General features: G+C 47.7%; 2 protein-coding genes across 2 annotated transcripts; both read right to left on the reverse strand.

The window, feature by feature from the left end:
* Positions 1 to 829: 829 nt before the first annotated feature.
* LOC137893077 (golgin subfamily A member 1-like) lies at positions 830 to 15,286 on the reverse strand. The gene is given in 24 exon segments (XM_068738508.1): positions 830 to 953; positions 1,835 to 1,921; positions 2,333 to 2,557; positions 3,395 to 3,454; positions 3,554 to 3,712; positions 4,207 to 4,367; positions 4,683 to 4,785; positions 4,922 to 5,011; positions 5,341 to 5,415; positions 5,573 to 5,629; positions 5,631 to 5,693; positions 5,764 to 5,859; positions 6,009 to 6,104; positions 6,313 to 6,408; positions 6,876 to 7,001; positions 7,267 to 7,350; positions 7,435 to 7,546; positions 7,835 to 8,004; positions 8,786 to 8,914; positions 9,512 to 9,544; positions 9,626 to 9,723; positions 10,685 to 10,759; positions 13,095 to 13,185; positions 15,158 to 15,286. Coding segments are annotated over 24 exon segments (2,496 nt in total). The 3' UTR covers positions 830 to 872.
* Positions 15,287 to 19,754: 4,468 nt separating this feature from the next.
* LOC137918176 (multiple epidermal growth factor-like domains protein 9) lies at positions 19,755 to 23,840 on the reverse strand. Its single transcript, XM_068760931.1, has 5 exons — positions 23,791 to 23,840; positions 23,161 to 23,300; positions 22,814 to 22,963; positions 21,266 to 21,535; positions 19,755 to 20,215 (listed from the first exon to the last, which is right to left on the reverse strand). The coding sequence occupies exons 1-5, from the start codon at positions 23,838 to 23,840 to the stop codon at positions 19,755 to 19,757; spliced, it is 1,071 nt and encodes a 356-aa protein (XP_068617032.1).
* Between the last annotated feature and the right edge of the window lie 1,077 nt (positions 23,841 to 24,917).

Consider the following 24,917-nt stretch of genomic DNA (forward strand, 5'->3'; position numbering starts at 1 on the left):
GTCTTTCGGGGTCTAGTTCAGACCATCTATGAATGTTGAGTTCAATGACAGTGGAAAAATATGATGAATTTAAAATATAAATAATACAAAGTAGAAGCTACATGGCAAAAATGCAGATGATTACCGATGGGAAAATGTCAGTACTCTCATTTCTGAAGGAAGGCTTTTAGGGTGACACCAGATTGTCTTCCTCGGAAAAAACACATAATACACATTTCTTTGAACGACATGATGAACAATAAAGAAAGCTTTTAGTGGTATATTAGTAAAGAACATTGATGATGCTAAATTTCAAACTCAGAAAAGTGGATTCAAATTTAGACATCAACCAAAATCAGCTTCAGGATCCGAACACCAATAAAATATTCTGTAAAAATCCCTGTGTAAAAGTAAAAGATTACAAACAAACCAAGTAACAAGAGAAACGGTTAGGCTGTAAACGCAAACGTGTGAGTAGTAGCTTAAATGTGGGTAGAGAGTTACTGCAGTCTGTTACGTCTTTCTGATTTATACATCATCTACTCACTTTATGCCGTTTCCATGGACGAGAAAATATCAGACATCTGCGTCACGCGTGAGAGAATAATCAACGTGACTGCCGCTGCGTGTTCACCCTAAGCCACGTCGGAATGCATCTGCCTCAACTGTCGAGGGAATAATCCACTTTAAAATCAGCAACTAAAGCTCCTCAGCAGACAATTAGTGCCCCACAGAGCAGAAGGCAGCGGCCTCCACCCAGAACCAGAGAAAACTGAAGTTTAAAGCCCGAGTCCCAGCGGTACGAGTCCCGCTCAGCGGCACGAGTCCCAGCGGCACGAGTCCTGCTCAGCGGTACGGGTCCCAGCGGTACGAGTCCCAGCGCTGAGCGATCATCAGCTCCAGTAGGTCGAGGCGCCTGAGACCGAGGGCCGGAGGATTCCCTTTGGAGAAGGCTTGGATCCAAACCAGGACATCTAGAACACAGAACATGTCAGTCACCGGTTGGCTAACCATCAAATATACAGCAAACAGCAATCAACTAGCTTCGGCCAGCAGCACCTTTATTGGCATGCGAGAGAAAGACACAGATCATCGGGTTAATATTGTGATCGGATGCACTGTGTTCCTGGACCCTAAAAATATTGATCCGATTAGGACTTGGGTGTTCACGCATCACACTTTCGATCGGAATAAATTATTTTGACATGCGCTATTTAGCTAATATACCGGAAATAGTAGAAGAAGCCGTAGCGACTTCCGGTGTGAACAAAACATGGCTCCGCCCTTTTCTGCTTGAAACGTCAGCGTTATTTCGCGCGTTTTCCCCGTTTGCGCTGTTACTCTCCTCCTTCAATGTCTCCGGCAACGTGTTTGTCTCAGATATTGACCAGACCTGCTTCAACGAGCTTCCGGGAAGAGCAGCAGCGCGTTTAGCCGAAGTCAGACGGGACGGCTTGCACCGAAACATCGGAATAAGTGTTTCCATGCGCCCTGATCGGATCATCAATCGGTGTAAAGCACCCCTCTCGATCGGAATAGAATCTCGATCGGATTTAGGACTTGCGAAAAAAATCAAGATACTTGTAATAGTTTATATTGTTATACACTAAACTCCCCTGTTACTCCCACTGCACACTTCGCCGCTGTCATACATGTCCTGAACTACTCCGAAGTACTTCTCTGCTAGTCCAGACTTCCTCATGTATTACCACAGCTAAATATGCACAAAATGTGAATTATCATTATTACGGTATGTTCAGCAGGCATCAAAGGAACTACACCTACATACGATATGCAGGTCAGAGACAGACGTGGTCGCTCTGTGAATGTAGAGAACCCAACCGAAAACACCGACCTTGTACTCCAGAGTTTGCTTCAACATGTCTTCCTCGTCATCAGTGAAGTTCAGCAACACAGACACAGCTCGTATCAGCTGGTAGGCCTGAGGAGGAAGAGGAGCAAACGGAGACTGGGCCCGTTTCCTCTGCACAGCATTTCCATTTAAAGGTCCTCTTACCTGATCCTTTTTAGCAACTGCCCTGCTGCTGTTTCAAGTCAAGGTACTACAAGGTCAAATTAGACAGTAATAGCCAGCAGACATGGAGTGTGCTGCTTAATCAATAGCTGCCAAACAGCGAAACCACTGTAGTGACCCCAGCTGTATTGCTGCTGCTACATTGGACACTGATTCGTGCTACATCCAGCTAACCTGCTGCAACGGAACACGACGAGTCGGGCTGAGCCAGGCCGGTACGGCGCAGTGGAATCATAGCTGATCCCAACAGGACTGTCGAAAACATCATTTCTGTTCACCTACTTTGGTGTTTTTTAGAAATGGACTTTGAAGACTTACCTCCGCCTCTCTGGATGACATGAACTTGAGCACAACGTGTTTGAGATACTCAAAGTTGATCTCTCGTGAGTCGTTGAGGTCCGACGTGTTGGTCACTGTGGTGCTTGAGGGTTGGGGGCTCGGGGGGGAGGCTGTTGGCATGTCTGGGCAAAGCTTCTCTTGTCTCTCAGCTCGGTTTTCTGGAAACTTCTCCTTCCCTTCAGCTTCTGGCTCCGACTTGATCTTCTGCAGGGACACATTTACGTTAACCCCTTTACAACGTGGTAGAATCTAGAAGAGTGTGTTTTCAATGAACAGAGAGGAGAGGCTGAAAGCTTCATGTTCCGTAACCTGTGAAATTACAATGGGAGAAACGGGCTCGGTCGGATGGAAGATTTAAACAGTGGGTTAGAAAGGTGTCACGTTTTCCTCTTCAGCCAATTCAAACGGAACGTTTCGGACACATTTGGATTGAAAAAGCACGACCGCTATAGATTCCTACAAGCCAGGGACAAAACAAAAACAAAACAAAACAAAACAAGAAAGTCAACTAATTTGATTTGTCGTTTGTGACGCATACAAGAAAAAAGATAAGACGACGCTGATCAAGAATATATGGAAGTATACGAGCTTCTAAAAATGACTCGACAAACAAATATGGAAGAAAGAGTCAGGAACACAAATGTATGGGGGGGGGGGGGCTCTGGATGGATGTGAGACGGGACGAATGTGGTGAGATTCTTTAATATACCTAAAATAACAGCATCGCAAACGGGGTCACAAAGTCGTGGGTCGCTGGGGCGCATACACCAATGGGAGGGGAGATAAACGACTCAGTACCTGGGAAAAATACCTGAAGCAGTCCTACACAGAGGTAAACACTTTTTAAAGATACTTTTGGCTAGTAGCAGGAAAGCCATAACCCAAGTCGACCCTCCAATAGGAGACCAACATAAAAACACAAAATCTGCTTTGGCTCAGATGTGGCCACCTCTGTGTCTAATACCGTTTATCGTAGCTCTAAGACAGAAAGGTTTCAGCGTCTGAGGAGACCAGCAAGTCCAGGACAATGTTGTCTCTCACCAGTTCCTTCTGCAGGGTCCTCTTCAGTTCCGCCAGTCTCTGCTGCAGTTGCTTGATGGTCTGGAAACCAGCATGAATGTATTTTACGAGTTGTACACCTGCCAATCTGAAGAGCAGCAGCCGGGGTGCCGATAGACGGGGAGTATAAGAGCAGCTAACCCTGTTCTTGTCACTGAGCTGCTGCTCCAGCTCTCGGTTGACCTTCTGGACGTGACCCAGATCGTCCACCGTCACGCTGCCATTCCGATCCTCCTCGCACACCTCAGGGCCGTGAAGCTGTTCTGTGAGGGTCTCCACCTCCACTTCCAGATAGGATATCTAAGAAACACATATCAAATCATAGCGAACAGAAATGTAGCCCTTTAGTCAAGCTACCGTAGAAAAGATTCCGATTATAAGACAGGAAATGTGATTACAACGAAATCAGGCCAAAGGATGGGCTGCACGGTCCAGGGCGAGCAAAAAAAAGAAACCGAGCGAGCCCTAGGTGCATCTCTAGAAGCCCGATAAGAAGATCCTACTGCCCAAGCAAGGGAACGCAGGAGCGGCTCCCTCTGCCATGTGACCGTGCTGCATTCCCGCCTCCATGAGAAATCCCTGCGACCGTTGGAAACCACGGCTTCGCTTCCAGTCACCTGCAAGGAGCATCCACCTCTAGTCGCTTTGCGTCTGGGAGGAGCCATCGCCTCCACCTTCTCTCTACTCCGAGCCTTCTCCTGTCCCAGCAGGGACCGACTATTCAGCCCTCTGCAGCGATTTGCCTTACAGGAACTAAGGTGGAACGTTGGTATTAATGTAAGGAAGGTGCCAACCCGCGCCTGGCAGCTCTCCAGCTGCTGCGTCTGGCTGAGCAGCTGTTCTCTCAGCCGGATCAGATGGGACTCTTTGTCTCGCTCCGTCTGCTCGGCCTGGGCCTGATAACGCTCAACGTCCTGCTGCAGCTGGGCCTGTGATGCCTGACGACACTGCGCCGCTGCAAGACACACACACACACACACGAAAGGTTTAGATTTACCAGGTACGGGGGGGCAGGAAGCTGTTTGGCAACCACCAATTGGGCAAGTTATCCCACTTAAAAAGATGAGAGACGTCTGTGATTTTCATCATGGGTACACTTCTGTTGTTGCCCAGCAACAACCCAAACAAAATCCCATTCTGTCACTTTTGGCCTCACAAGTCCAGTGGCAATGTGCTAACGAATTCAAAATGTGTATGTGTGCGTGCGTGTTTGTGCGCGTGCGTGTGTGTGCGCGTGTGCGTGCGTGTGTGCGCGCACACACAGGCTTACCACTCTGGAGGGTCTGAATGCTTTCCTCTCTCAGCGCTAGTTTCTGTGAGACTGTGGAAAGTTCTCGCTGCGACTCCTGGAACGATCCGGTCAGCCGTCCCACCTGAGAATCAGGAAATCACAGGATGACGCTCTGAAGTTCTATTTCGCTGTCCGATGAATGACTGGGGGTGTGACGATGAAGAACCGGGAGGAAGACTTTAAACTTTATGGTAATTGATGCGCGTTCTCTCACAAACCTGCGTTTGCAGCTCGTCTTTTTGTTGTCCGACTTCTTCTAGCGCTTTGGCCAGTTCCACGCTCTCTGCCTGCCGGCTGTTGAGCGCCTCCTGGGGGAACAGAGCAGAGTAATACTACAATTACATTTACATAAATACGCTGAATAATACGAGTTCAAACATGAGTCAAATTTTCATCTGTGCTTAACTCTTTGAGTGCCATTGACGTCTAAAGATGCTTTCATAGCCCAGACATTGAAATCTGCCTCTCTTCAAACAGCCAATAACTCCGGAACGTAAAATGGTAGGAACACACTTTCTTTTCCTGGCGAAAGACGTGACCTTAATCTTTCATGCGTGTGGTTCGATGTGCAGCATATGGCTGCGCTGCAAATGTCTGGCACTGAAAGAGTTAAAGACAACAGCTGTTATGCTGTTACCCTGCACTGCTGCTCCTCGTCTGTCCGCTGCTTTAGAACAGCGTTCACTTCACCAATCTGCGTGTGCAGATCAGCCTAGAAGAGAAGAGAGAGCAAACGTCACCCCAATATATTTAAAGATGCCCCCCCTCCCCGCCCCCCCTCGTTGCTCAGGACTGCTGCATCATCATACGGATTGCAAACACTACAGATAATTGCGAGTTGAATGTAAAAGCTTGAAACTGAAAGATACCACTTTGGCCTGCAGAGCGGCGCCGCTTTCCTCCAGCCGGCCAATCGTCTCCCGGCTTCTGCTGCTCCAGCAAGCACGCCTTCTGATCCAGACACGCCTTCTCTGCAGTCCATTCACCTTGCTGAAGGAAACACGCACGTCAGACGGAGGCCCATCGAGCCACTGTGTGCCCTCGCAGGTGCAGCTCTCACCAGTTTCACCAGGTGCTGCTGCTTCTCTGTAACCTGCAGCGCCGCCCTCTTCAGTTTCTCACCGCCGTCAAGGAGCTGCTGCTCCAGATTAGCTATCTAAGACAGGAAATGGTACACGGCGAGTCAGGGTCAGCAGGAAGCTTCATTACGTCCCATTGAAGCGAAGACGGGGCCGTCTCTGCTGCAGCGTCTCGGTGGTCGAGCCACTGCCAGTCGGAAGGTCAGAGGTCAGCGCTCTGACTTACTTGTGCGTCTGTTCTCGCTCTGTAGGCTCTGGAAGAGTCCTCTTTATGCCGCAGAAGCGTCTGCAGCTCAGTAATGCTGCTGTTCATTCTGGATACCTGAGGGCAGGAGGGGCATTCTGGGGACAATCATTTACACCCATCACAAAAGACAAAGGACCGATTTCTATTCAACCTAAAGAATGTTGTTTGATGATTGTTTGTTTGTTGTGCTAATATAGGACACTGGATAAATCAATCAGGAGTTATCAAGCGCAGAAACTGTTCAGACGACAGATGTCGGGACCTGAGCGGATGTCAGGGTCACCTGTGCCTCCAGAGCGTTGGCCGTGTCCACATGGTTAGTCCTAACAGCATGCAGCTCTGCTCTGGACTCTTCTAGACACTCCTCGAGGACGGACTTCTGCAAAAACAGTAACTACTATTAAGCAGGTGGTTTGTCTTCCAGGTCTTCAATAGGACGTCTGAATATCATTGCAGCGAATAAGCACAGGTCATATCTATAATGAGGTGACCCCTGTTTTAATGCACAATGTGTCAATGACCACAGATTGCTCAGTAAAAACAGATAGAAGGTCAGAGGATGGCTGATCGTCGATATTCCCTACGAGTCTCAGGATCCCAGAAATCTGGAAATAAATCACAATCGTTTCAATAGATTTCTGAAATGAAAAACCTCAACAAACGGTCATCTCCTCCAGACACACATTCCACTTCAGTATCATCATCTGGATCTGCACCACATAGACTTCTAGATCACAAAATCAGGAATATCCTCCAACTCTAGCTGTGCTACATGTCTTCTATTCCTCTACTTCAAATCAGGCACATTTTAGACGTAACGTCAGGCCTGCTTGGGACCCGCTTCACCTCCTGGAGCAGCTCCTGCAGATGCTCGTCCTGGCTCAGGTCCCCCTGCAGCCGTCTCTCCAGGGACACCGCTTTCTTCCGAAGATCCGTTATCAAGCGCTCCCTGTCCTCAACTGTTAGCGCAGCCTGGCGATAAACACATAAACACATTGTTCGGTGTTGTGATCGTCCTTAAACGTCCAGGATTTCCCTGATTTAAACACATCCTCACCCTAAAAGGACATTTGACACGTTCAGTTGCACACAATCCAGATTAAACAATGGCTACTCTGTTTTGTACACTGGATTATGACTAATTTCACGTCTTCCACGAAACAAACGAGCACGAAAACTCTTCTGGATGCAACACTGTGAAACACACAGAAAAGGCAGAGCGTGATTTTGTGTTCACCTTTTGCCGTTGCAACTTCAAGGCATCGTGCTCAATCAGTAATTCCTGCAGGGACCTCTCTGACGTGGACACTATACTCTGCGACTGGGGGGGGGAGCACACACAAGCCTGAGCTAAGGACAATTGCCTTTACTTTGCCTCCGGGTCCAGTTTGCATTCAGGCCTGACCTTGCGTAAGTCTTCAGAGAGCTGCTGCACGAGCGACTGCATCTCGAGTCGCTGTCCCTCCAGCTCATTGATCTTCTCATCCGCCTCCTCTCTGAGCAGCAGCAGCTCCTCTCTGCACAAGTGCAACAAACGAGCGTCAGTCTCTGTCGTTTATCGCCGAGGATAGGGGGGGAGGGGGGGGGGGGGGCGTTCATCCAGCACAGAGCAGGGTGCTTCAGGATTTTTAGATCAGAAAACTGGATCTCAACTTACCTAGAAGAACAAAAAAAAAGTTTGGATGACTTATCGGGAAAAATACTAGAACTTCCTTCCAAGTGGAAGTTGTTCACCATTTTATTACCGGATCATCCCTTTGATCACATCAACCGCTCCCTGCACTGCCTGCTCTGGGCCTCTTTACCGTTCGAGTTCCAGCTCAGAATTGAGTCTGCAGCTGTCCTCGTGAAGCTTTGCCAGGGCCTGAAGTTCCCCCCACATCTCAGACAACCGTCTCTTCGCCGACTGAACATCGGCCTCCTTCTGCTGGAGCTCTTGCCCTCGCAGGCTCATCTGTTCTTCCTTCTTTAGCAACTGATGGAGTACAAAAGGGAAATACCGGTAGGTCATAATCCGAGAAGATACTACAGAAAGTGCTGCTACGGACTGAGGTCAGTCAAACGGCGTCTCACGTCTTTGTGCATTCACCGTGTTTGACTTTTATCCTGCCAATTGATGTGTAAAGACGTCAATTATGTTTGAAGTTGAATTCTGCCTCTCTTCAACGGCCAATCACTCCGGAACAAAAAATGGTAGTAACCCAGGTTTTTTTTCTAATGAAAGAAGAGACTCGGAACTTTCATTTGGTGCGTTCGGTGTTTGTAAAGTCAGAGTACAGAATATTCCGTGGGTCTTGAAATATAGGGCAAAATGAGCAAAACATTCTGGCACTGAATGAGTTAAAAAGGTTCAACACTAATATGAATGCAGCTAACTGAGATAATTAACTAAGAGAGGAAGTCCAGGAAGCCGCCGGGCCGCAGGCGTTGACTTTAGCTCAGACAAACAGGAAGCGTCTAGAAACATCTAAATATTAAAAGTCACAGTTTGACGGAAGATTACGAGCTCGCATTCATGTTGAGGAGACAAAATCAAAATCAAATAGCCTATCCTGAAAGCGTTGAATACTGCGCATGCGTGGCATCTGTAGCTTAGAGTACGTAGAAGAAGAGCGAGAGCAAAGATGTAGAGATGAAGACTAAAGAGCCAGGCGGACGAGACGGCTCATCGCCTGCATCCCCGTTAGGAAGCCAGGAAGCCAGCGCCCCCAGCCCCCCCCCAGCCCCCCCAGCCCCCCCCCCCCCCTTGCATGTACCATGTGTTTGAGTTTAGCCAGCTCCTGCTGCTGGAAGCCCTCCAGCTCGTCCAGGTCGTCCCGCTTCTGGAAGAGTGTAAAGCTTTGTTCCATCATCTCGTCCAGCCGGACCGACAGCGCCGCCTTCTCCTGAGCAAAGGGGAGGGGGGAAAGGTCAATCGCTGTAGGCTGATCAAATTTAACCCGGACAGTTTCAGTGCGTCGGCGCAGTAACGCTACGAGTACTCTGACGGTACTCGTGTGGAACGATCCACAGGTTTCACCCTCAACGGTCACCATCTTTGCGATGTAGTGAAAGGGGAGGAGTTTAAGAACCATTGCGAGCTAAAACTGGCAGATGTGGAGGCGATGATTATGACCAAGAACAACTTACAAATAAAAATGCCTACGAAGTACAATTGAAACAAAACAGGGCGTGTACTAAACCCTTCGTTGGTACTGAAATGAAAAAGGGGACAGAGGTCCAGCTGCAGACGTGGTCGGGGCTGAGGTGGGTTCTCTATGGTGATTGTGTTCCGTCTTGTAACAAGATGAAGAAGAGAAGACTAACGGACGCAATGATAATGACAAAGAAGAAAAAGTCACTAAATTCACTTTCTTTCCTTTTTTTTTTTTTTTATTAAAAATGATAAATGGCCTCGTCTTCTCTGCACTGGCGATGACAAGCAGGTCAGACTGAGGGGACGTCTATATTGGACACAACCACAGACGGAGTGAAAGACTTACCTTCTCCACAACCACCATCTTCTCCATCCATTCCTGAAGATCAAGGACACAGAGACTGAGAGACATGATTTTATAATCCCAGTCGGGATCTTGCTATTGGAGAGACGCGTTTACCTGGTCTTTCTTTTCCAGTGCAAAATCCATCCCCTCGGCCATTTTGGTTCGGCTGGCCTGGTGAATATCGTTCTGCTCCTGAAGCTTCTTTATGGATGCTGAGAGAGGGAAGAGGAAAGAGAGGGAAAGATGAAAGCCCCACAGAGACAAGCTTATGCAAATATAGAAATAATACAAATGTTAAATAGCGAAGGCAGAAGCAGCGTCAACCTGAGAGCTGCATCAAGAAGCGTGTTCCTCCCAGAAGCAAAGAAAACAGCGAAGTACTGTTAAAATACTACGTCTACGAGCCGCTCCGGTTTCAGAAAGCGCCTACGAGCCGCTCCGCTCCGGTTTCAGAAAGCGCCTACGAGCCGCTCCGCTCCGGTTTCAGAAAGCGCCTGCGAGCCGCTCCGGTCTCAGAAAGCGCCTGCGGTGAGTGAATTTAATGCAGATTTTACAAGATAGGATTTTTTTTGAAAAAGCCTCCATTATAAGTAAATGGGAAACCGGATGAGATTTGGTGGTGAGCTAGAGACCCCCACCCGACATGACTGTCAAATTCCATAAACATCGGTCAATAATCAACCGATAAAGATGTATTAACTCTCTCCATAATACTGGATTAACTTCTTACTTCCAAATATTATCCACAATTTCATTTCGAGCTCGTTTTAACATTTTCGGTTTGGCACAGAAATAAGTGTTCGATGGACTGCTTATGTACTTAAAAACTCACATCCTATTTTCTATTCAGAAAACATTGTAATACGTCGTACGTTATGTACTGTTGTCTGGACATGAAATACCAGGATGTAAGACTTCAATCAGATCCCACCGGCCTGGAGGAAAAGTCAGTGAAACATATAACAAAAATATAACCAGCGTAATACTGACAATATTAGATTCCTTCAAAGGGGCCAGATTAACCAGATTAACCCATTCCTCCAGAAGAACCAAGTCCAGAGAAGAATAAAAAGTGATCTCCTCCAGAGTGATGAAGACGAGCTGACAGCGACGACAGAGGACGGACAGGTGGAGGAGAGGAGGAGGGTGCGGGAGGAGAGTCGAGGTACCTACAATCCTGATGCTTTTCTAACGCAATCTCAAGCTTGTCCTTGGTCTTCTGCATAATTCGTAGCTGCTCAGCGTAGTCTAGTGTTGGGAAGTGGGGAGATGGAATAGGGCGTCAACAACACACACACGCACGTACACAAGCACATGACCACACCCACACACAAGCACCAAGGAGGAAAGGTCACACGACAACAAAGAGACGGTGAACAGAAGGAGAGGGAGAAAACAAAAGTGAGAACATGATGGACGTTAAAACTATCAATGAATTTATTATCTCAGGAAACTGCACAGGTTAAAAATCTGCACAACAAAATGTTCTTTAACCCTTTCCACGCGTCAGATGGAAGATTAAAGAGTCATTTTCCAGAGAGGAGGATTTTATAAATATCAACAACAAAATGTAATTAAAGCCGCAAGCGGCGTTGTAGGCCCTCGCCGGCCGACAGGCCGTTGAGCTGACCCGCCGACGCACGCCGCTTTTGTCCTGAGTGCTTCGCAAGTGTTTAGATTTGAGCTGCATGAGTAGCTCACAGTTCAGTCAAATCGTTATTTGGATTATATGGCCATCTGCCATCAGGAGTTTCAATCCAATATGGCCGCCTTCCTGTGTGTCTGGGGGCGTGGCCATAATACATTTTTTTTTTGCCCTGACATGACGCATGTCTGTACCGAATTTCGTGGCTGTCCGACAAAGTTGGCGTCGGACCCCTCACCATAGGAGGGGTTGCCATCGCCACGGCAACACCGTAAAAACAACAACAAGGTTACGATTGTGTTTTTTGATCGGGACCACATGAGGGACTTTTCTGGTAAGTTTCAATCATTTCTGGCAAAGTATTTTTTTAATTCCCATTCAATTTTTGTTATTGTTCTCTAGGGGGCGCTGTAAGGCTGATTGTCAAAGTGTCCCTTTTAAAGTGTCCAGGTAGGAAGGGTCAATAAGTGTTTAAAATTTGGTTTGGATTGGAGTGTGTGTGTGTGCAAACGCTGACTCTGCAGTTTTTAAAATTATATCCAATATGGCCGCCTTCCTGTGTGTCTGGGGGCGTGGCCATAATACTTTTTTTTTTTTGCCCTAACTTGACGCATGTGTGTACCGAATTTCGTGGCTGTCCGACAAAGTTGGCGTCGGACCCCCCATAGGCACAATGCATTGTGATTTTTGTAGGTGGCGCTAGCGCGCCACTTTTTCATGCCCAATTTTAAAACACATAAAATAATTAATTTTTCGCCGGTTCTGAGCTTGGTTCAAAGTTTGGTGAGTTTTCGAGCACGTTCAGGGGGTCAAATTGCCGTTTAAACAGCAGAATAAAGAATAAAGAATAAAGAATAAAGAATAAAGAATAAAGAATAAAGAATAAAGAAGAATAAAGAATTTTTGCAAAAACAATATAACTTTTTTTCTGAGTGTGCGATTTCTACACAAAATACATTTTCGGAATGGTCTCGACGAGGGCTACGCGTCTGTGGGGGCACACAAACACGAGTTGACGAGCTTCGCTCGTCAACTCGTGTTTGTGTGTGTGTGTGTCTGTCCGTGTGTCTGTGTTGTTTAGTGTCGATGTGTGTGTGTGTGTGCTGTTGAGTGTCGTGGGTGTGGGCGTGGGTGTGTTGGTCGCCCGATGGTTGACTCGCTGCGCTCGTCAACCATCGGAAGACAGTTACAAACACGAGTTGACTCGCTGCGCTCGTCAACTCGTGTTTGTGGATCTCTGTGTGTGTGCATTTGTGTTGTTTAGTGTCGGTGTGTGTGTGTGTGCTGTTGAGTGTCGTGGGTGTGGGCGTGGGTGTGTTGGTCGCCCGATGGTTGACTCGCTGCGCTCGTCAACCATCGGAAGACAGTTACAAACACAGTTGACTCGCTGCGCTCGTCAACTGTGTTTGTCGATGTCTGTGTGTGTGCGTGTGTGTTGTTGAGTGTCGGTGTGTGTGTGTGTGTGCTGTTGAGTGTCGGTGTGTGTGTGCGTGAGTGTGTTGGATGCCGAGGGTTGACGAGCTGCGCTCGTCAACTTTGTCGAGGGTTGACGAGCTGCGCTCGTCAACTTTGTCGAGAGTTGACGAGCTGCGCTCGTCAACTTGTCGTCTTCTGCGTTGCAAAAGCAATAGCCCCTTACGCCTAGTATAGGCGCTCGGGCCTAATGATGATATTTATGTCTGCTTCCAAGCCGACTGACGAGAACGGAGTAGATTTCGTCCTGTTCTACTGTTTATATATTTGAACCAAGAGTCTGTGTCCCGGTCGTCAGCGGGGCGCGGCCGCAGGCGCCCACTGGAACGCGTGCCAACGCTCCGCGTACCATTCGGTCATCCTCGTATTGTGAGCGTGAGGGGAAAAGGTAAATGCAAACTATTTGAACTGATACAGAAGCGGAGCGTCATGGAAACGGCTCCACATTGTGCCCACACACCCCACCTGAGAGCTTTGCCTCCAGCTTCCGGATTTGAACATTTCTCCTGAGGAGCTGAGCGGGAAGATCGTCCCTGGAGCTGCTCCCATCAGATCCCTGAAGACACGGAAACAGGATTTTCTGATTGTGCTCAGTGTCCAATCTAAAGCAAATATTCATCAAAGGTTTCTCTTTCACCCCGAGTGTTCAGGTGTGACTCTGGATTCCGATAGCTTCCAGATAGCACCTGGTTCTAGGATGGTGAATAGGATATAAAGATCAAAACCTGAAGTCTTTTTTAAGGTCGGTTTATTGCATTTTACTGCAGTGGCAGTAATGAAAAGGAACGTCCAGGTAAAACAATTCTCAACAATTCCGCACCCCTTTTTTTGTCCACCTACGTTGCACATATGAAGTGTGTTGGTAATTTATTGTCATTCATTGTCATTTTACATCTGTGGTGTGATTTTTTATTTTTTATTTTTATTTTTTTTTCTAATGTTATTTTGCATAAATTGAGTAATTTAATATTGGTTTTATTTTTATTTGTATTGCGAAAATTGTACTGTTAAATGTCGATGATTTATGTACGAAGGACTTTCAATGGAAACAAGACCGAAAGGTATTGATTGTGTCTCTGCCTGCATGTATTGATTGTTTCTCTGCCTGCATGTATTGATTGTGTCTCTGCCTGCATGTATTGATTGTGTCTCTGCCTGCATGTATTGATTGTGTCTCTGCCTGCATGTATCGATTGTGTCTCTGCCTGCATGTATTGATTGTTTCTCTGCCTGCATGTATTGATTGTGTCTCTGCCTGCATGTATTGATTGTGTCTCTGCCTGCATGTATTGATTGTGTCTCTGCCTGCATGTATTGATTGTGTCTCTGCCTGCATGTATTGATTGTGTCTCTGCCTGCATGTATCGATTGTGTCTCTGCCTGCATGTATTGATTGTTTCTCTGCCTGCATGTATTGATTGTGTCTCTGCCTGCATGTATTGATTGTGTCTCTGCCTGCATGTATTGATTGTGTCTCTGCCTGCATGTATCGATTGTGTCTCTGCCTGCATGTATTGATTGTGTCTCTGCCTGCATGTATCGATTGTGTCTCTGCCTGCATGTATTGATTGTTTCTCTGCCTGCATGTATTGATTGTGTCTCTGCCTGCATGTATTGATTGTTTCTCTGCCTGCACGTATTGATTGTGTCTCTGCCTGCATGTATTGATTGTTTCTCTGCCTGCACGTATCGATTGTGTCTCTGCCTGCACGTATTGATTGTGTCTCTGCCTGCATGTATCGATTGTTTCTCTGCCTGCATGTATTGATTGTGTCTCTGCCTGCATGTATTGATTGTGTCTCTGCCTGCATGTATTGATTGTTTCTCTGCCTGCATGTATTGATTGTGTCTCTGCCTGCATGTATTGATTGTGTCTCTGCCTGCATGTATTGATTGTGTCTCTGCCTGCATGTATTGATTGTGTCTCTGCCTGCATGTATTGATTGTGTCTCTGCCTGCATGTATTGATTGTGTCTCTGCCTGCATGTATTGATTGTTTCTCTGCCTGCATGTATTGATTGTTTGTCTGCCTGCATGTATTGATTGTTTCTCTGCCTGCATGTATTGATTGTTTCTCTGCCTGCATGTATTGATTGTGTCTCTGCCTGCATGTATTGATTGTTTCTCTGCCTGCATGTATTGATTGTGTCTCTGCCTGCATGTATTGATTGTGTCTCTGCCTGCATGTATCGATTGTGTCTCTGCCTGCACGTATTGATTGTGTCTCTGCCTGCATGTATTGATTGTGTCTCTGCCTGCATGTATTGATTGTGTCTCTGCCTGCATGTATTGATTGTGTCTCTGCCTGCACGTATCGATTGTTTCTCTGCCTGCATGTATTGATTGTTTGCTCGCAGGATTTCTTAAAATTCTTTGGGTAAACAAATTCACTAAATGAGAAATTCCACGAACGGCTGCCACAAACCTCTTCACGTTGCATGCTCATTATAAATGCATAGTTTTTAGAATCAATTTAATTTTACCATCAAGTCAATCTTTTTTCCTCCACCCCTATAGGTTATACTCACAAAGTCATCCCCCGAGTCGGCCCCCACTGACGCGATGGATTCCTTGCTGACGGTGCGCGGTATCCGAACGCCACTGCGAGGTGCTGTGGCCGCCTCTTCAGCAATCTTCTTCTTCAACTTGGCAAACATGGCCGTGCTTTCAGTGTCGCTTTAGATTTGCAGGAATCCACGATTTCTTGTTCTGAAGGTTGAAACGAAGTCGTGTCCTTGTGCGGCAGCCCTCAACGAAGGCCTGCGCTGTTGAATCCATTCTGCTGAATCTATAAAAATAAATAAACAGCAAAAATTAAGAACAATAGAAACAGATCAATGACAAACAGACATACGTTAGCCAATTCTAGATGTGGGTGTTTCGTCTGATCGTCGCCCGAACGCTTTAAGCAAAGACTCTAGCTGTGATTTGGGAGTCTTACTGGAAGACAACAGTTCCGTGCGGAAACAGGAAAGTGTGACGTCACGGGGGCTTCATAAAAAACCTGCTTCTAACTGTAAAGTGATGACAACCTTCCGGACGCCAAGGCAGGTCTCTGTTATTGAATAGGCTGCTGTACACGTTCCATGTACTTGAGGAAGTTCTGCTGAGCGTGGCTGTACACGTTCCGTGTACTTGAGGAAGTTCTGCTGAGCGTGGCTGTACACGTTCCGTGTACTTGAGGAAGTTCTGCTGAGCGTGGCTGTACACGTTCCGTGTACTTGAGGAAGTTCTGCTGAGCGTGGCTGTACATGTTCTGTGTACTTGAGGAAGTTCTGCTGAGCGTGGCTGTACATGTTCTGTGTACTTGAGGAAGTTCTGCTGAGCGTGGCTGTACACGTTCCGTGTACTTGAGGAAGTTCTGCTGAGCGTGGCTGTACACGTTCCGTGTACTTGAGGAAGTTCTGCTGAGCGTGGCTGTACACGTTCCGTGTACTTGAGGAAGTTCTGCTGAGCGTGGCTGTACACGTTCCGTGTACTTGAGGAAGTTCTGCTGAGCGTGGCTGTACACGTTCCGTGTACTTGAGGAAGTTCTGCTGAGCGTGGCTGTACACGTTCCGTGTACTTGAGGAAGTTCTGCTGAGCGTGGCTGTACACGTTCCGTGTACTTGAGGAAGTTCTGCTGAGCGTGGCTGTACACGTTCCGTGTACTTGAGGAAGTTCTGCTGAGCGTGGCTGTACACGTTCCGTGTACTTGAGGAAGTTCTGCTGAGCGTGGCTGTACACGTTCCGTGTACTTGAGGAAGTTCTGCTGAGCGTGGCTGTACACGTTCCGTGTACTTGAGGAAGTTCTGCTGAGCGTGGCTGTACACGTTCCGTGTACTTGAGGAAGTTCTGCTGAGCGTGTGTAACACACCAGAATGACTGTGTTGGAAGGCAAGGCTCGACCTCCAGTTCGTAAATCAATTAGTTTTCATAACCAGGCTGGGGTTTGTCAATGTCTCAGCTTGTCTGCTATTCCAGTACTGCACGGATGGCTTACACTCGAACAAACAAACAAACAAACAAACAAACAAACAGCAACCATCGGCCTATGCTGTTCTATAGAGAGCTAGCCAACCTCAAGCCACAGCGGTGAGCATCACCGGGTCGCTAGCTTGTTAGCTTGTTAGCTACCAGGCTCTCTCTCTCTTACCATATTAACTTCGGTCCGCTTTGTTTTCCGGCTCTCGGTGACTGCAGGCTCGACTTTTACGTGCGTTCGGCCGGTGAATCGCTGTTCTGGTGTCGGTAAATAATATGAATTAAAGGGTTCTATCTCTGTCAAGTTAGCTGCTGCTGCTAGTAGGTGAGCTACACGTAATCACCCCAACAGAGATGAGTGGTGACGTCACGGCAGTTCATTGGCTGAAAGAAATGAGGCGTTATCAATAAAGTTAAGTTGAAAAAACAACTGAGGTTGCACTGGACATGTACTGTGTATTTACTGTACATGTACTGTGTATTTATTGTACATGTACTGTGTATTTATTGTACATGTACTGTGTATTTACTGTACATGTACTGTGGGAGAATGGATTTAGTCCATCAAGAGAAAATGCTCACAAATAGAAATTCAGACGAATTTGTTCCGTTTGTGCGACAAAGTCCAATAATTTTTACATCAAGTCATGAAAATTGGGAGATAAAAGTATTGGCTTAATGTTTTTGTTGCATCTGAAGATGTAATTGTATGACTTTTAGTCAGTATTACTAATTTTATTAAACACCAGACGGAGCGGCACTCATATATGTTGTATGCAATGACAATAGAGGCTTTCTATTCTATTCTAATATCCGTTGAATTGTTCTGGATTATTTCCTTGGAACCTTTTCAGTTCACATTAATGGGATTAAAACAGAATAAATTAGAGACATTGTTGATGCTCGTATTTTTTTTTTAAATATATTTTCTGACTCATTGATATTAAATCAGCACTCAGACGCCGTGACGTGCAGATCCTGCGTTTTCCTGCTTTTCCCCCTCAGCAACGTCCACAGTGTCCGTATGTTCTGCACCGGCTTTACTTTATCTCGAACAGATCTGTTAGAACAGATCTGTCACCATGAGAGGAAACCAACTGAAAAGGTTAGACTGTTGTGCTTTTTAATTAATTACCCCAATTTGCATTGCACATAGCCACGCCTTAAAACCTGTGGATAAACACAGAGACTTACCAGGCTTATCATGACCAACATTTGTGGAAAGTTTTCAACCCGTCAGGCTGCAGTCTTTATAATACACTGAAATCATAATACTAATATTTGGGAAGGCGTTCCATGAAGTTTGGTTTTGGGAAGGCGTTCCATGAAGCCACGAAACCAAACCGGGACTTCTGGGGCCTCTGGATCAGCTGCATGTCTGGAGGAGGAAGAATGAAGCTGAGGTTAAAGAAAGAACCCCCCCCCCCCCCTCCAACAGCGAAGTCTCGTCTGGCCTAGAAGAACATGTCTCAGCTTCTTTGAGGAAGATGAAGCTTGGACATTTCAAGAGGACAACGATCCCCATCAGACATCAAAGCCCAGCAAGGCTTGCTTTCAGAAGGAGTCCTGGCTCATTCTAGAGGCCGTCAGGAGTCTAGGAGTTTACTTTCAGATCTTATTGTCTGAGTCACAGACGACGGCCTGCAGGTAAACGCTCCAACGCTTTATTCAGCTGCTGAGGGAGGCAGCAAGGAATAGTCAGAATACATTGCAGTGGATTATGCACGACGAGGATGAGTCATTGGAGTGTAGCAGTGCCAAGTGGTGAGAAATGATTGTTCCCTTAAAAGAAACGCTCCCTCAGGTGAGCTGGAACGCTTTATCTAAAGACAGGAAGCTATAAACTAAAGAGGAGTGAAATGCTTTCACCCGACGACTCTGTCCAACACACACCGGCCAGTACCATTCACACACCGGCCAGTACCATTCACACACCGGCTACATGAACACACACCGGCCTGTACCATTCACACACCGGCTACATGAACACACACCGGCCTGTACCATTCACACACCGACTACATGAACACACACCGGCCTGTACCATTCACACACCGACTACATGAACACACACCGGCCTGTACCATTCACACACCGACCAGTACCATTCACACACCGGCTCTACATGAACACACACCGGCCAGTACCATTCACACACCGGCCAGTACCATTCACACACCGGCTACATGAACACACACCGACCAGTACCATTCACACACCGACTCTACATGAACACACACCGGCCTGTACCATTCACACACCGGCCAGTACCATTCACACACCGACTACATGAACACACACCGGCCTGTACCATTCACACACCGGCCAGTACCATTCACACACCGGCTACATGAACACACACCGGCCTGTACCATTCACACACCGGCCAGTACCATTCACACACCGGCTACATGAACACACACCGGCCAGTACCATTCACACACCGACCAGTACCATTCACACACCGGCTACATGAACACACACCGGCCAGTACCATTCACACACCGACCAGTACCATTCACAAACCGGCTCTACATGAACACACACCGGCCAGTACCATTCACACACCGGCCAGTACCATTCACACACCGACCAGTACCATTCACACACCGACTACATGAACACACACCGGCCTGTACCATTCACACACCGACCAGTACCATTCACACACCGACTCTAAATGAACAAATGCATCACACATGTGCAGCGTTTCTCCCGAGGATGAAACGGCAACCAATAAATAGAAACGGAATAAAATTAAATAACAATCATCGTCTCGATTTAACGTCACTATTCACACGATTCCCTTAAATTAAACAGTCAAAAGTCCTTTCTTTAAAAACACCTTAAATGCGAGTCCTCTACGCAGCGTTCAGATCTCTGATTCGGTGACCAGGCCTTCGCTTCGCTCCACGACCTCTCACCCCTCTGGACGAAGACCGCAGCAAAACGTCAGAGCGGTCGGAGACGGTGTTTGTGTCCGTCCATCACGCCGTTGCTTGACGTCAGTTCGTCCATCACGCCGCTGCTTGACGTCAGTCCGTCCATCACGCCGCTGCTTGATGCATAACGAGCACACAATGAAAGAGCTTTGGATTTCCAGCAGCTTTGCGTCATCTGTAAATCTCTGTTTTCAGTCTGGGGGGGGGGGGGGGGGGGGCGCTAAGCCTTGTAGCAGTTGCCCTGTGTGGCGAGCGCCAGCTGGCCGTTGGGCGCCACCTCGTTGGTCTCGTCCTCCAACAGGCCCGACACGTCGGCGTTGGGGAGGCTGTCATGGTAGCTGCTGAAGCTGATGTTGTCCTCTTTCAACTCGATGGTCCAGAAGGGGGCGTTGAGTTTGCGGTTCTGGTACTCCCTGTAGGTGTACACCCCCCCAACGAAGCCCAGCAGCAGCAGCACCACCAGGATGATGACGGCGAGGATGATGATGTTGAACTGCGTCCAGGAGACTTCGGTCAAGGCTGCTGTGGTGTTGTCAGTGGCGCTGCTCAGGCTGGCCAGCGCGGCTGGGGGCGTGGCCGCCGTGGTCGGGGCGGGGGTTTCCTCCGCTGTGGGGGTCAGGGTGGTGCCGGTGGGGGGAGCTGAGGGGAACTCTTCTGCTGGTGTCGGAGCAAGCCGGACAGCTGCAGGGGAGAAAGCGTTGGAGACATGAGTGTTACGTCTATAGTCAAAGGCCTCTCAATGAATCAGTCAACCCAAAGGAAGGACGCCTCCTGAAGGCTGAGCGGAGCAGTGCAGGTGAGAGAGACTCCTTGCTGAACTGAGCGTGGAGAGCAGAGGAGAACACTGTTCGGGTCAAACCGCAGAGAAGCCACCGGTACGGATCGACTCATCAACTCTGGGCGGGAATGCTGATGCGTTGATGGAATGGCATCATGTTTGGGGTGTTTAACGGCGAATAGGCACTTCAAATCATTTAAGTTAAAGTTACACTGTAAAAGCATATCATTTGAATTTTGAGTTAAAGTTACAGTGTTAAAGCCAGAACATTAAGAGGAATTGATGTTGCTTCCTGTTTCGGTGACTGTACATTTGTTTCATTTGAAGGTTTACAACCTGATATTCCTGATATTCCTCCAAGCACGAATAAAATTGGAGAGAAAGAGAGTTGTTCCCGAGCACGTTTGTGATTGACCAGGCCCGTTTCAAGTTGGGGCAGAAGCTGGACGAAAGTGAAGGATGAACTTGACAATTAGAAATGGGTTTACGTCCCGACGTTAGAGATTATAATCCCGATATGCTCCGTCAACGAGGGCCGGTTTAGAGCATCTATCTTTCGTGTTCGTCCATCCTCACAAACGTTAAAGAATACTCCGACAGCGGTCCCGACTCTGAGCAAGGACTTACCCGGCATGCATCTCCCTCCCGAGGAGGAATTATTCAACCCCCTCCTGAGTATGACAAACGTGGAAGCCGTGATTTACGATCAGAAATGAACTAAAATCCAGCAAACACGGATTCAGTGCAGCGTTGCCTCTTTTTCGCAGATACTCTCTTCATTCCTTCGCTGAGCTGCGCTGAAACGGGCCTGATGTGTTTCCACAGTTCTAGTATTTGGCTGTAGCACTGCTAGACGAAGCGCTCTGCATCGCTCGGCCTCCTGTTAATGGACATGAAACGGATCGTCCCGTTATGCGTGCGCTGAAATTGTTTGTCCTGACCCAAAGCCTTACCTGGACGTGTGCAGTTCTGGGTTCTGGCATCGCCGATGAAGCCTGGAGCACAGAACTGGCACCGGGGGCCGGCGGTGTTGTTGATGCATTGAAGGCAGTGGCCAGTGTCGGGGTCACAGAGCTGGGTGGGGCCCCGGGGGTCTGCATTCCCACTGCAGTCGCAGAAGACGCACGTCCCGGATGACTGGAAGAAGCCGGCGCTGCACTTGTCACACAGTGAGCCGCCGTGGCGGGGAAGGCACTGGTCACATACTGGGAAGCCACTGGGATCTGCAGAGGAAGGGAAATGTTGAGTATCGCCCCCCCCCCCACGTCGCCATCCTGGAATAGCAACGCTGCACTTTGGGCTGTCTGCTACCCGAGGTGGGGAATCTCGTTTTGAGGTCTGACTAAGACTTCTGGGTCTCCCAGGTTTGGGCGGAGCTCCCTCTGGAAACGCTTCCAGTGATGTTGTTGTTTATTCTTACATTACACTGATTGATTGGACCATACTCAACTAAAGCAATGGGCATATAACTAAAATGAATTTATTTTGTAAAAAATTGATATAGAAATTATATATATTTATTTTGTTTATTTTGTATGTTAGTATGTAAGTTGGGTGCTTTCATTCATAATCGAGCTGTAATAAGGGTTTGGCATTAATAAGTGTTTCACTTCAGACAATACCTTTTCAGTCATTGTTCTGTTGTTTTTTTTCATTTAATTTTAATTCTTTGTTCTCATTTAAGATACTGACTGAAATAAAAATTATTACTACTACTACTAAAATAGGTAGCCCGTCTGGTCCTGCCGATTTTCCAGATTTCATGCCTTCGAACGCTGTTTCTATTTCTTCTTCCTCTATTTATTTTTTTTAGCGTATCGAAGAATGACTTTTCCAAGATTGAGTTTGGAACTTTTGACGAACATTAAAGTGCACAATTTTCTGCTTGTGTCTCAATGCTGAATATTCCTCGCAGCGTGAAATGATCCATCCATGTGACGGTGGTGTCCGTAAATGATGGGACACGCCAGTACGAGCGGAGTCCGTCGACGATGCGTACGATCCTCAACCAGAAGGAAGCTATCAAGAACACGAAGAACACGAAGCCTTCCAGAGGCAGAACTACGTTGTCTAAGTTTATGTACGAGTACCTGTAAGGTACAATTACTGCATAAAGTGTTACTACCCCCCCCCTCCCTGTTGGCGTTATCGTTTGTCTCGAAGGTAAAACTCATAAAACCACATTTTATGTGTGGACCCATCATCATCATCATCATCATCATCATCAATGATGACCACTCTGCCATTTTAGCTAGGCTAACCCAGCTGCTTGAGGGTTAAAGGAATAGTCTGACAGAGATGAGGATTGTCACCGCTCACATCCGTGTCTTCGACGCCAACGACAGCGAGCAGAACGTCACCTTAGTTTAGCGTCGATATTGTCGGTAGCTCAATCTATTAGCCGACGGTGAGCTACTGGCTGGCAGGACCGACACGGCTAAGCGTTCGGTTCCGTCAGCCGGTGAGACGAAGCTGCTTCGTCACCGAACACGAGGACTGACCGCTGTGACAGGTGCCGCTGGAGGTGGCGTTGGAGCAGGGACACGGGGCACAGGCTTCGGTCAGGCCCAAGTCGGGGCTGCGGTAGGACGCTGGCGTACACTCCTCGCAGTTGGAACCCTGCGTGTTGCCCTCGCAATTCAGACACACTCCTGGAGCACAAAGCACAAAGTGGAGAACACGAGGTCACCCCAGAGCTGCAGGGCTTCTGTTTATTAACAACTAGACGCCATCGTTCATTATTAACGTGACCTAAATGGTACAGTCCGTTAAAAGGGCAGCGAGCTGTTGGGTGAGCCTCAGCGCTCACACGCCGGTACGCAGCTTCGTTCGGACAGCGTGAACCTACCGGACTGCGGGTGGCAGGAGCTCGTGTGGTTGTGGCACTGGCAGGGCCGGCAGCCGGTGGCGCTGAAGTGGAAGAACCCCGGGTGGCATTCATCACACTTGGGTCCATAAACTCCCGTCTTGCACTCGCATGTCCCTGAGCTGAAAGGGACACGGCCCGTGAGTATTAGCTCATTTCACCCAACGCAAGTGATGATGATGATGAATATATTTATTAGATAGAATGTTAGAGTACAAGTACAGTCACACAGTAGCATGTATTACAGTACAAGTACAGTCAAACATCCTGTCTAAGAGGAGCATTTCTAAAAAGCCCTTGCGGTCTTGTTTCCGTTGAAAGTCCTTCGTACATAAATCATCCACAATTAACAATACAAATAAAAGTAATAAAAAATAAAACATAAAAATAAAACCAATATTCAGTTACTCAATTGATGCAAAGTAACATTAGAAAAATAAAATGATTTTACACCACCGATGCAAAATGACAATCAATGACAATAAATTACATAAGTTACAATAAATTACAAAGACACTTAATATGTGCAACGTTGGTGGACAAAAAAGGGGGTGGGGGGGGGGGGGTTGATCCGGAGCGGCGGCGAGAAGCGTGCGCCTTTATGTCGGCTACACGCTGCCGGTCCCATTCCCGGGTTCCTGCAGCTCCTCCTGCTCGTCCATGTGAAGTGCCCTGAATAACACTTTCACCAGGCAGGAGGAGTGAGGTCACCTGGAGGTCGTAATCTGTAATCTGACGCAATCAGAGCCGCGTTCCTGGCTGTCCTCGACGGTCCGAGGCCCCTTTTCGTGCCGCTTCCATTAGAATCATTGTGATGAAATGGTGCTGAAGTCGGATTGCGCGTGTGTCTGATACGAGTGTGTGCATGAAGAACAGCAACCAGCAGGCCGGTGGGAAGCCATGGCAACATCTCGCCATCGGCCTCCTTCGCCATAGTAGACGGCTTTAGTTTCAGTCATTTTTTATCCACATCTCATCTCAGTCTTCCTAACAGTGACTGAATATAACGGCGTCTTCCAGAGTGAAATCATTTCACGCTGCTTTCGTCTGCTCGCCGTCTACTGCAGCGCTGCTCATCCGTACAGGACGGCGTTCTCCGGTTAAACCCGGACCGGCAAACCGAGCCAACGAACCAAGGGGCAACATTCGGGGACAACAACGGCCAAACAGCCTGAAGTAAGTCGAGTGGGTCTTTGTTGCAGCTGGAGCTGTGGGCGCTGCTGAGGATCAATAGTCTGCATTCTCTGAGTGAAGCGCACACACACGCACACGCACACACACACGCGCACACGCACACACACACACACACACGCACACGCACACACGCAGAATCGTGACTCTCGTAATCCTCGCCCCCCCTTCGCCCCCCCTTCGACGAGGGTAACCAGAACGAGAACATCGCCCAGAGCACAGACCTCCCCCAAGCAGCTCGTTCCCCTCCTAACTGGATCTACACCGTCCACATGGTGATCTGGATCAGCACCAGAAGGTTCTAGATTGTTCTTGGTATCTTTATACACCAACATGAAAAGTCAAAGTGAATCAGAGTTTAGTATTTTTAACCGATTCTTGAATCCATAAATGGTTTTAATGTTAAAATGTAATATTTGTTCCTGACCTCATTCTGGATCAGATCCAGATGAAATTCGGTGGTGACATAGAGACCCCCCCCCCCCACCCCCTACATGACTGTGTTGAATTCCATAAACATCTGTCAATAATCAACCGAGATATTGAGG

The sequence above is a fragment of the Brachionichthys hirsutus genome, chromosome 4 (assembly GCF_040956055.1).
Source record: "Brachionichthys hirsutus isolate HB-005 chromosome 4, CSIRO-AGI_Bhir_v1, whole genome shotgun sequence".
In the NCBI taxonomy this organism is placed as follows: Eukaryota; Metazoa; Chordata; class Actinopteri; order Lophiiformes; family Brachionichthyidae; genus Brachionichthys; species Brachionichthys hirsutus.

What these genes read in the sequence shown, in the direction of transcription:
- LOC137918176 (XM_068760931.1), bottom strand. Translation starts at nt 23,840, where the DNA reads ATGGACGAGCAGGAGGAGCTGCAGGAACCCGGGAATGGGACCGGCAGC. An exon ending in GGGAATGGGACCGGCAGCGT is followed by an intron (nt 23,301 to 23,790) that starts GTAGCCGACATA and finishes TGTCCCTTTCAG; the next exon opens with CTCAGGGACATGCGAGTGCA. An exon ending in CCAGAACTGCACACGTCCAG is followed by an intron (nt 20,216 to 21,265) that starts GTAAGGCTTTGG and finishes TCTCCCCTGCAG; the next exon opens with CTGTCCGGCTTGCTCCGACA.